At 43.3% G+C, this 12,539-nt stretch overlaps 1 protein-coding gene across 1 annotated transcript in view; it reads left to right on the top strand.

The window, feature by feature from the left end:
- The window catches only part of DHX15 (DEAH-box helicase 15), an 88,302-nt gene that overhangs the window by 41,549 nt on the left and 34,214 nt on the right, over positions 1–12,539 (top strand). The window contains exon 6 of the mRNA XM_025205577.1: positions 11,519–11,686. Coding sequence (XP_025061362.1) covers positions 11,519–11,686 — 168 coding nt within the window. The remainder of the gene's footprint in view (positions 1–11,518; positions 11,687–12,539) is intronic.

Below are 12,539 nucleotides of genomic sequence, written 5' to 3'. Positions count from 1 at the left end.
CACACACACACTCGTGGACGAGCCACTTGCAGCTCCATCCCACAATCTGCCCCAGCCTTGGGGCCCCCTTCACCCTAGAGCCTGCCCCACCCCCTGCCCTACTCTCTTCCTCACTGTGGGGTCTTGATCTGCCCCTTCCCTCTTCTTCTGCCCTTACCCACACAGCACTGTCTCTATCCCTCACTCCCAAGCCATGTGCTCCCCCCGCCTCCAAACCCCACACAACTTCACATTTTCCCCCCCATGTGTACAACCCACACTTGCCCTTCCCAAACATATAATGTATCTGCAGAACTTTGAGATTTTCTGCTCATAATTTTGAGCTGTTAACTGTGTGATTAAAGTCACAATTATTTGCAACTAATTTTTTTAATCATGCAACTAATCAGTCACATTTTTAATCATTTGACACCCCTAGTAATAACCCCAACTTCATGTAGTTCCTGTGTATTTTTCCAGTGTTGGACTTTCATTTTTATATTTACCTGAAAAAAGAAGAAATTGATTTTGGAAAAAATTGGAGGGGGTGCAAAGGAGGTGTAGGAGAAAAAAAGTGAAGGACTGGAGGAAATAGCTTGTATAGTGACACTCTTCAGAAAGACAGATTGAGTTTTTCATCAGAATGAAGGTTGAGAGGTGGCTAGACCACAGTGCAAAAATACTTTCATTGGGAGAAAACAAGGGCTTTTCAGTCTAGCACAAAAGGTGTAATGTGTCATTGGAAGCTGAAGCCAGACAAACTGAAATGGGAAATAAGGCATGATTTTTCTATGGTAAAGATGGCTAATCACTGGAACAAATTGCAAAGGGAAGTATTGGAATCTACATCTTTTACTGTCTTCCAAATTGAGCTCCCTTTCTGGAAGATGCATATTCACCAGAAAAGTTGTTCAGCTTAACGTAGGGGTAACTGGATGAAATATAATTAATCTCTTATACGCAAGATGTCAGACTGGGTGATCTAATTGTCCCTTCTGGCCTTAAAAATAGGTACAGATTCATTGCACGTTTCTCAGTAGAAGCGGCCCTTTAAAGGGGTACTAAAGGAGGATAATGTGGTGACCTGGAAGACCAACTTGGCCAATCTGCATTTAATGCAGAAGGTGATTCTTGGGAAGAATAATTATAAATGCAAAAAAAGTGACACCTGGCTCGATGGCAGCACTGCAGAGCAGGATCTGGGAGTCATGGTAGATTGCAGACTCACCATACCTCTGTAGTATGATGCAGTTGTGCAAAAGGTACACATGACTTTAGGATGCATCGATTGGGTGCAAGATGTGGGTGGTGCTAGTCACTTTACCTGGCATTGTTTAGGCCTCATCCAGAGTACTGTGCAGTTTTCAGTTGTACATTTTAAAAAGGATATGGAGAAGTTGGAGATGGTCTAGAGCAGGGGGTAGGCAGTGTTTTTTGGCTGGAGCGCTGAAAAACACCACAGTGCCCTGACTCTGGGTAGTTGCTGCCAGCCAGGAGCCCGGGATGCTCCCAGCAGACAGTTGGGACACTGCAAGCCCTGCTCGGAGCAGCCTGGCCTCTGTCGCTGGCAGCAGCTACCCAGAGCCGGAGCTGGCCGTGGCGTGCCGAGCAAAATGGCTTCGAGTGCCGTGCTTGGCATGCATGCCAGGGGTTGCCGACCCCTGGTCTAGAGGTAGGTGACAAAGGGTTTGGAAGGCAAGTTGGACAAGGAAAGGCTGAAGGAGCTTGGCAGGTTCAACTTGTGGAAAAGGTGCTTAAGAGGGGACATGATAGTAGTCTTCAAATACCCGTCATAAGGAGCTTGAAGTTCCAATGAAGTAGGTTTAGATTGGATATCAGGAAAACCTTAAGTGTTACAACAGTGAGGCGGCAAAATGTACTGCATAGGTGAGTTGTTGGTTCCTCATCGCTGGAAGCATTAAAGTAGTTGGACAGACATTGGTCAGGGTTGATTAGGCATAGTTATTGTTCCACATAGTTATATGTTCCACTATTTTGCATTCTTCTGCACTTGCTGTGTGCTTGTAGCATGGGAATGGGAGGGACTTCCTCTGCTCCCCAGCCCCCTTCCAGGTGTCAGAGTGTTTTTTTGTTATTTTTAAGTCTTCTTCAGAGGCTGGATTTTGACTGGGGCGTGCTAGTACTCCTTTGGGGACTTAAACCCGGAGGTTCCTGGCTAGAGGGTCTTGCTCCTCTGCTCAGGATTAGACCAATTGTCACATTTGGGGTCAGGTAGGAATTTTATCCCATGGTCAGATTGTTATGGGTTGTGGGGGGGATGGAGGGGGAGGGTGGTGCAGATTGTCATGGGCTGGGGGTTGCCATCTTGTAGCAAGAGTCATGGCCCTCTTTCTGGCATTTCTTGAATGTATATTAACCTTTGCAGTAGCAGGATGCTTATAACTGTTTGAGTACTAAAGGAAAATGTCAGCATAATATTCTTCTCGTAGGCTTTTGTGAGGATGCTTACATAAAACGTCTTGGGGCAGGGAATGGGTCAATGAAAAGTCCCTGAATACCATATTGACTCAAATCCAGGATGAGATTTTTTTTTTTCCTCCTTTAAGGTGGGGATGTGGTAAAGCCTCTCATCTTGTGAACAAGTACAAGGGATAGAAACAGCTGCTGTGGCTCTGACATTGGCCCTAACAAAGCACAGGAGGACAACTGCAGGTGGAGGGGCAGGCACCTTGGGGTGGGGGGGGCAGGTCAGGCAATGGGTGACAGGTGGCAAGAGGCAGGCTACTTGACTCCCCTATAGCCTACCCCACTGCTGTTGTGGTGGGAGAGATTTAAAAAGAACCCTCCAATAAATAGATTCTGTACATGGAAAATTATAACATATTTTATAACTTTTCCATGTATAGAATCCAGTTATTGGAGGGGAGGGTTCTTAAATTCAGAGTTTTCTTGGATTTGGATAAAATCGGTAGTAGTTTAGCTCTGATGCAGCAAACTCCCCAGGGTACTGGCACTGGCCCTGTGCTCTTACCCACTGCTACTTCCCTGCCACTGACCCTTCTGCTACTACTTCCCTACTTTTCCTCCTGTGTGACCACCCACCGCTGCTGCTGCTCCTCCCTGCCTGCCCACTGCTGCTTCCTGCTCTCCCCTCCCTCCATACTTCACCATGCAGTCGCAGGCATGCAGCCATGAACTCTGTGGTGCTGGCCAAGGCAGGCTGGCTCTAGCGGAAACCGGGTCCAGCTGCATGGCTGGGACCACATGGTGCAGCATGGAACCAGCCAGGCTCAGCCTGGCCCCCTCAGAGAGGGGCGATTCCCAGCGATTTCCCCGCCCTTCTATCTGAAACTCCCTCGGACAGAGGGTGGGCAGGGGAACATCAGGATGGGCACCAGGCCAGAAGCCTCTGCTAGGCTAAGCTTCTGGTTGGGGCTGGGTGTGGGGCGGATTCAGATGGGCCTTGCTGCTGCTGCTGGGCCCTGGCACCAGCGGGTCCTGTTGCTGGTGCCTTGTCACCTTTGACAGGCAGCCACTGGCAGGTAATAGAGGGGCCCTCTAGAATGGCCTGGTGGGCCATATTTTGCCCACCCTTGTTCTGTGTGCTCTAAAGTGTGTTGTCTCAAATTTCAAGTGCGTCTTGAAAGTTGCTCTTTGGGGCTTCTGGGTATGTGATCATTTAAGTAAGGGGGTTCAAGTAATACTCAAATTTACAAAATTACTTAGTTCTTTTAAGGCAGACAAGGTTCTTTGGGTGAATCTGATATCTTTTATTAGACCAACTTAAATAGTTGGAAAAAAACATTTCAATTATTTAAAACTACAACCTACTTTTAAACCTAATTTTTTTAATTAGGTTTTAAAATTTATCTAAAAAAAAGTCCAACTAAAAAAAACTACAGCCTACACCCTTAGTTCTTTTAATACGTTTTGCGCACGGTTGTGGCCCAAACTATGACGCTAATCCTTCCCAAACTAATCTTGCCGGTTCATATGGTCATTGCCCTTTTGAGGAAACAGAATTTCTGAAGCTGTTGAGGGGCAGAGGTGTGGGAAGAAACTCCAGATTGGTGAAGCCAGATTGACGTATGTGTGCAAGTAGCCTAGAGTTCTCGTGACCTTCTGGCTTGGGGTCTATTTCAATAACTAGATGGCTACCAAACCTGAGCAACAGCCTTATCTGTGACAACTTTCAAAGGAAGTTGAGTGCATTCTCTGCCTGCAGTCCTTAGGGAGTTTACCCTGGTAAGGAGGGAATTAATTTGTTATCTATAACACATTAATGAATAACTGGTTCCTACTGCTTGAAGAACAACTGCATATTAAATGCTAATTTCCCATGACGGATCTATCTATTGCAGCTTTGCTCAAACCCCAGCTTTGGAGCGATGTGCAGTTCCCATGCAGTTTTAAATGGGGCTCCTGAAGAAAGAATAGTAGTTAAATGAAAGGCACTTTTTTCTGTTTTGTTTTTTCTGTTCATAGATTCATAGATTGTAAGTGGCTAGAAGGGACCTTACAAGATCATCAGGTCCAGCCCCCCCCACACTAAGCAGGGAAGACAGTTCTCCTCTTGAAGACTGTCTTGTTGAAGATTCTCCTCTTGAAGTTCAGTCTCCTCTTGAAGACTTCCGGGGTAGGTGATTGCACCACCCCTGGAGGGAGTTTATTCCACAGTCTGGACACCCGACTGTGAAGAAGCTTTTCTTAGTGGTAAGCCTGAAGTGGTCTTCCAGGAGTTTGTGGCCATTACTCCTCGTTTTCCCCAAGGGTGCTCTGGTGAACAGTTGTTTGCTGAGCCCTTGATGTATTCTCCTGATTTAGCGGTAAGCTGCTACCAAGTCTCTTTTCAGCCTTCTCTTTTTTTTTTAGGCTGAAGAGACCCAAGTCCCTCAGCCTTTCCTCGAATGGCTTGCCTTGCAAGTCTCTGATTATATGGGTGGCTCTTCTCTGAACTCTCAGGCTTTTCCACGTCTTTATTGAGTGTGGCGCCCAGAACTGGACGCAGTACTCCAGCTGTGGTCTTACAAGTGCTGAGTAAAGCAGAAGAATCATTTCCTTGGTTTTCTTGGTAGATGCATCGGTTGATACATGCCAGTGTTGTTTGCCCTCCTGGCTAAAGCATCACACTGATGGCTCATGTTCATACTATGATCTGTTATTACCCCTAGTTCCCTTTCAGTCATGGTACTGGTCGGTTTGGCACCACCTAGTGTGTAAGTATGTTGGGGATTGTTTGTCCCTAGGTGGAGCTCTTTACACTTCTCAATGTTGAACTTCATCTGGTTCCAATCTGCCCAACTTGCTAGTTAGGCTGCAGATACAGGTGGACCTAGACAATCTTCAAATGTGACCACGCTCCCCAATAACTTGGTGTTGTCCGTGAACTTGGCCAGTGAGCTCTTCACCCCCACATCCAAATAATTGATAAAGATGTTGAAAAGCACCGGACCAAGCATGGACCTCCGGGGGACACCACGGGCCACTTCTTGCCAGGATGACACAGATCTGTTCATTAGAACTCTCTGGGTCCTACCCCACAGCCAGCTTCGTACCCGCCTGTCAAGCAGTTAAGCCTGCAGTTCTCCAATTTTCCTGTGAAACATCATGGGATACCAGATCAAAGACCTTTTGGAAATGTAGGTACAGTGTCAACCTCCTCTCTCTTATCCAGGTGGTGAGTTACCTGGTAATAGAAGGCGATGAGATTGCCCGCGATGAAGACGTGCTGGCTGTCGTTCAGAATCATACCTTCTGCAAGCTTATCATACATGGACACCTTGATAAATTTTTCCAGGATTTTCCCTGGGATAGAAGTTAGGCTAATTGGCCTATAGTTGCCTGGGTCTTCTCTCCTCCCATTCTTGAAGATGGGCACAACATTGACCCTCTTCCAGTCTTCAGGGACCTCCCCTGAATGCCATGTTTTGGAAGAATTTTGCCAGATCATGCACAAGCTCAACGTCAACAGTAGGAAGGCCATCATTCCCACCATGCCCATTCGGAATCGTATCTAGTATGATTTTCCCCTTAGTCTGGTGAAATACTGAAGCAAAATAATCATTTCAGGAGTTCAGTTTTTTCCTGAATTTTGGTAACCAGCTGTTTTGAGCTGTTAAGCAGTAGTCCCACATGTCCATTTGTTTTCTTCCTGTTCCCTACATACCTGAAAAAGTACTTCTTATTGTTCTTGATTTCTGTTGGTAGTTTAAATTCAGTCACTGCCTTAGCCTTTCTAATCTGCTCCCTACAAGTGTGGGCCGTTGTTGTATAGTCCTCTTTGGGGACTGTCCCAAGCTTCCATTGTTTTTATGCCTCTCTTTTTTTCCCAAGAAGATCATGATATCCCTATTAAGCCAAGAGGGCTTACCAGCTCTTCTGCTACCTTTCCTTTGCATGGGAATAGACTTCGTTTGTGCTTTGAGGATCATGTCCTTGAGGAATGACCACTCTTCATGCACTCCTTTCACCTTTGGTCCCTGGTCCCACAGCGCTTCCCCTTTTGTTGCCCTGAGCCTATTGAAATTCACTCTTTTTTTTTTTTTTTTTTTTTTTTTTTTAAGTCCAAAACTTTGAACCTGCTAGCTGATTTGCCTGCCTTGTGACTGGCAGTGAACGTGATGGCTTCGTGGTCTCTGTTGCCCAGGCTACCCTCTATGTTTAAGTTGCGCACCAGATAGTCTCCTTTGGCCAAGACCAAGTCTAGGAGAGCATTACCTCTGGTCAGCCCATGCACTTCCTGAGTCAGGTAGAGCTGTTTGATACATGTCAGGAAGCAATCCGACGGACCTGACTTAGCCTAGTGTTCCTCCCAAGAGATGTCTGGGTAATTGAAGTTGCCCATGATGACCACGTTCTGTGCGTGTGTGGCTTGAGAGGACTCCAGATCGAGCTCCTCCCCCTGGTTTGGTGGTCTGTAGTATACACCTACAGTTAGGTCTCTCTCACTGAAGCCCCTTTGCCCCCGTAGTTTGACTCAGAGGGTTTCGAGCCACTTTTCTTTGGAGCCAATGTCGGCCTTCAAGGAGGTGTACTGTTTCCTCACATAGAGAGCTACATCTCTACATTCCTTCCCTACTCAGTCCTTTCTGTACAGGGTGTAGCTCTCTATGGCTGTTTTGAACATTCTGCAGTTCTTGCTTATTTTTTTGTAAGCCATTTAACAACAAACAGTCGAGCTGAAGTATTGTGTCCGTATCACTGACTTGTCTGTAGATGCAGATCTTGGGTGGTTACAAGGACCAGGAATGTGGCCAGCCTGGTCCAAGATGCCCTTTGCCTCCCTCCCCACTTTCCCCTCTCTTGATCTGCCTACACTGTTTACTACTGGTACCTGATTTCATTTTTAAAAATTTGTCTTGATGTTGTTTCTAAATAGAATAAAGGTAAATTATTTGTATAAGCATTTAGATTGAGATGGATACAAAGTATTTAGTTGTACATGGAGAACCACCCCAAATGATCATGCTGTCACAAAAAAAAATTCTTAAACTTAAAATCTTGCTCACTTACTATTTTAACAGACTAAGCTGTGGTAGCTCAGTAGAACTTGGATGATTAGGTAGAAGGCAGGGTAAACTTGGACCTTCTAGACCAGGACTGTTAAACTTCTTGGCAGTTGGGGACTGTTTGCTGTGTAAGCTGCAGACTGTGGTACTACATGCTACTTGGGCCACTTGTTTGAGTATTTTGATGGAAATTTGATTTACATGTAGCCAAGTTATGATACAAGTCTGAAAGTTGCTTTCAACATGCACAATGAACTTTCAGATGCACCACAGATAATCCTGTTGATGGGTTCTGTGAAAATAAAGTATACTGCTTGTTTATGCTTGTTTATGGGTACATGCATACATTTTAAGGATTTCCTGGAACATTAGGATGAAGTGGAATCCTTGCATCCTTCACTGCTTTGTTCAGTGTGTACTCTTGGGAGATTTTGTTGATCACAAGCTATTTTTCAAATCATACTCTGACTTTATCTAGTCTTGTAAGAGACCCTTGACATCCTAATTCTAAATAATGATTACTCACTGCAACAAGGGGTCCACAGAAGGTTAATTTAATCTTGTCTTGCTTATGTACGTATAATCATTTTAGGAGTTTGTCTTGCAGACCCAGAGTAACAAAGTTTAGGTGCCAGTTTCTGAAATTGTGAAATGGCGGAAAAAGTTTTGGAATGTTCCCACATGGGGGGTACAGGATGGTGTATTCAACATGTATACCATGCTTTCCAGATAGTTATGGGCTCAGGAGCCCATTTTCTGAATGTTTAGTTTTGAATTCTTAATGCTTTTTTGGTGGTTGTTGATATTTGTGGTGTTTTGTTCATATGCACGAGAATAACATTTCAGAAAGGCACTTTGTTTTCCATCAGAAGTCACTTCTGCTTAGAGGTTTTAAAAGTTTAAATTTGCTGCTGGGAGAGGTAGGAATTTGGTTAAAGTAGCTGTAGATAAAACTAAAATAGTGTTTGTTGGCAGAGGGCAGCATTTAGAGAAATAGCGTGCCCTCTGAAGGTAGTGAAGCTCGACTATTTTATCACAGTGGTGTGTAACCCTGAGGTCTCTTTTTGTATTCATTATTCTTGTTTGGCTGTTGGCAGGAATTACATTTAATGCTCCATAAAATGGCAAACCATCCGCAAAGATGTCCCACATATAATGTAGATCATTTTTGTGGTAGGTTTGTATGGTGCCTTAAACAGAATGTGTTGCATAAGGTGTTTTACAGCTGGGACTTTCCCAACCCATGCCAACAATCAGCTGATTGTCAACATCAGCTGGCCCTGGTCCTGAGCCTGGAACCATACCCAGGAGTGTCTGGGGCCAGTGTCAGCAATCCAGCGATTGTCAGTTCTGGCCTTGCACAGCCCAACTCAGATCCCAAGAATCCGGTTGGAGGCTGCTCCAAGTCTGGAACAAGACATGCTTCATTCTCAGCGGAGTATTAGGATCGAGCACGGGGCAGCCTCAGGGTCTGCGAGCAGCCCCACAATGGTGCAGTTGGGATATGAGGAATTTTATGCCCCACCCTAAACGCACATCATGGCAGGACCGTGTTTGGGCTGGGACATAAATCATATATCAAATCCCAGTGGCATCATTACTATAACATCTGCCAGGGGCCTTAGACTGGCAGCAGTCATTCTTGGTGCATTGCATTCTTTTTCCTAACTGCCATGTGAGCAGTCCACTGGGAAGTGATAGCTATGGTCTTACATGTATGCATTTTTCATCTCCAGGCTGGACTCTTTTAATGAATTAGGGCTACTTCTGTACCAGCTGGAGTATCTGAATATAATTTTAGAGCTCACTCTCTGAGAAGATGCTGGGGGCTATAAACACAACACCAGGTCTGTACTGGTTTTCTGTTTGAGGCTCACTGACAGACTGTTCTATGCTCAAGCTTAAATATCCAGTTAGCCCTGAGATTCCAGCAATTGATATGAAGCTTTCTGCACTCTGAGCAGCTGCAGGGCTTTCTCACCACAGCCTCTGGCATCTCTTCTGATGGAATGCCGGTAGTTAGTATGGTGGTGTTCAGGGTGTGCTGCAGAGTACACACTTTGTACTTCTAACACATACAAAGCAATATATTCACAAATCCAACAGTCAGACATTAAATATTTGTAATGGAAGTGTCCAACCATCAAATTCTGTAGATTTTTTCTGTGGTAAACATGCATGCAAGTTTAGAGGAATGCGGGGGACTAAGTGGCTTCAGGTTCTTCAATATATCCTATTTCTAACATTTAGAGCAAGGGAAAGCAGCCTACATTGTGTGGAACCATCGGATCCAGTTCGTTCAGCTGGTCTTCGGTGGTGGGGGGCTTTGTCTATGCCACATCACACTGCACACTGCTGGGCAGTGGGGAGCTTCACCCGTTCTGCACCGCAGCCAGGCAGCAAGGAGAAGCAGGCGACCAAGTCTTAGCACCAGTCTGTCTTGGGTTCATGCTGGACCATTCTGGCCTGTCTCTGGAAAATAATTGCCAACTGCTGATGTAGGCTTTGAATTTATTTTTTTATGAATATACCAATAGGGGCATTCCAGTCCAGATTCTTCAAGGCATTTAAGGGAACTAAATACTTGATTTGTTTGTAAAGTTTACCTTTGTGGGGAAAGGTTAAAAAAAAACAAACCATCATAAGTACTTGGTGCCCTTGAATTTATAACATTTCTGAAGCTATGGTCTGTGTTACCAAATGGTACTTTGTCAAAGCAAAGCAGGCAAGCCAGCAAAGTCTGTGCTTTGCTGGGTCTACATTGGCATTACCCATACTGTAAAATAATCGGTCCATGTTTGAGTCATAAGTATTGAGCCACTGTTGACCAGTATTGTGCTAAAAACACTTCAGTGCAGAGTATCTATGATAAGTTTCATCTAAAGCTATAACTGCAATATGTTTATTTTTCTTTATCCTGATTAATAATTTTCACCTGCTTACCTTTTTAGTTTAAAGGATATTTTTTTCAAAGATTATAGTTGAGAGGAATTTATGCATTTACCCAAATACAAGACAACCCTGAATTTAAGGCAGCAACTCCTCAATAATTAGTTTCTGTGCATGGAAAACTTATAAATGTATTATTATTTTCTATGTATAGAATCTAATTATTGGAGGATCATCTTAAATTCTTCCCCCTACTGCCTGCAGATGATAGGGGGGGCAGGAACAGAGTAATGGGGCAGGCAGCGATGGGTTGTTTGTGGATAGTTAATAGTACCATTTTCAGTAAAGCCAGTAGGGGGCATTGTAGTTTCTAGTCTGAGAATTTTAGCATATTAGCCACTGGCTTAAAATTTTGCTGTGGTACTTTTCTATTAATCAATCATTCCTATAACTAGAGGTCACTTATTTTACATGCAGCTCATTTCTGGAATGAAACTGAGTTGTAAGTGAATGGTTAGGGTTAAATATTTTCAGTAGCTCATTTTGATACAATCTGTGGTGTCAGATTATGTGGGTAATCTTATGATAGAAATCCACAAAATACATCCTAGTCTTTATTTGGAATAGTTTATTGATGCATTTTTTTTCTTAAGTTCGGGGGGATTTTAGAAAAATGCAGGATGGAGTTGAGTCTGGTTCTTGAGCATCCATGTTTATACTGTAAAGGTGTTTGTTCTCATTAGGTACAATGAAGCAAATCTTCCATATAATTGCATTAGTGATACGTGACATTAAAGCTTAATTGGCTTATTTAAAATATCTTGCACATCAATTTCCTTTAGATTGTGAAAATTGAAAAGGTCATGAGTGCATTTTAATATTCCTGGGTGAGAGATTTCAATTTTAGTACAATTTGTAGCGAATTAATTAGAAAACATGACTAAAAGAAAAAGGGTGTTGAATGTAAATAAGGTTGTTATATGTTCATTAGAGTGTAAAAGTTACGATATCTTGGACTGTTGAGGAAACGTCACTAGAAATTCAGCAAACATCCAGGCTTGTTTTTATTTTCTGGTTGGACATAGCTTAATTGCCATGCAGAGTTCTTAAATGAAATACTTTGTTTTTCATGGGTTTTTTTTAACCTTTGTTTTTGCCTTTGTTTTGCTTTTGTCTTATAGGAGATTGATGAAGCCTGTAAGAGAATAAAGCGTGAAATTGATGATTTGGGTCCCGAAGTTGGTGATATCAAAATCATTCCATTGTATTCCACTCTTCCACCACAGCAGCAACAAAGGATCTTTGAGCCTCCTCCTCCAAAAAAACAAAATGGAGCAATAGGAAGAAAGGTATCAATATTGGCAAAATGTTTCGTGTTTTGACAGTCTCCAAAGTGTCACAGTACTTGCAGTTGTAACTGAAATATAACGTGTTTCAGCTATTGGTCTTCAATACATTTGGATAGCTATAAGTAGAAAATTTGGTCTAAGTCTTATTTTATAGCAGTTTTGTACAATATTTCTTTGTCAAATATTTCTCAAATTAAGATCTTAGTAATGTCAAGAGTTCAAATTATATCAGTGTATGGTAGTATCCATTGACTTTGTTTACAGATGTTATTCAGAGAACTTTTTTTTAACCTGTAAAAGCTCTGAATGGTTTAAAATTAAAATTCTGAATAACAAATGGTCTCCCATGGTAGATCAAATCCATTGAAATACTGGACCCTAAGAATCCTGTTTGTTGAAATGCAGGCAGGATGACTAGTTAAGGGACTGGCCACCTTACTGGTTTTACACTTACTTGGTGAGGTGGGGAAGGATGAGTCCTGGGTGCTCTCAGTTCTGGCTTTAAGCATCCAATGTAGGCTGGGCCCAACCTGCTTTGGGGACAGTGTCTGGTGGGGAGTTTGGGGTGGTACATCTGTGAAACCATAATGCAGGTGTCCTAAAGTTGAGCTTAGAGAGGACAGAAATCTCTCATGAAGCAAAAAGTTAAAAGCTTGCTTTATCTTGATTTTCAGTTAGGGGACATTGATTCTGGAATTAGCTCTCATCAGAAACCAAGTCTATTACTTTCAAAGCAAGGTCTGTTGGCTTTTTTAGATAACAAGAAAGGTGTGGGCTAAGATGAGCAAAAAGTGTACTGTCAGATTCATAGATGTTTGGGTTGGAAGGGACCCTGCCTTTGGCAGGAAAGAGT

The sequence above is a fragment of the Alligator sinensis genome, unplaced genomic scaffold, assembly GCF_000455745.1.
Source record: "Alligator sinensis unplaced genomic scaffold, ASM45574v1 scaffold745_1, whole genome shotgun sequence".
Taxonomy (NCBI): domain Eukaryota; kingdom Metazoa; phylum Chordata; order Crocodylia; family Alligatoridae; genus Alligator; species Alligator sinensis.
This window is presented reverse-complemented; position numbering and strand designations above follow the sequence as displayed.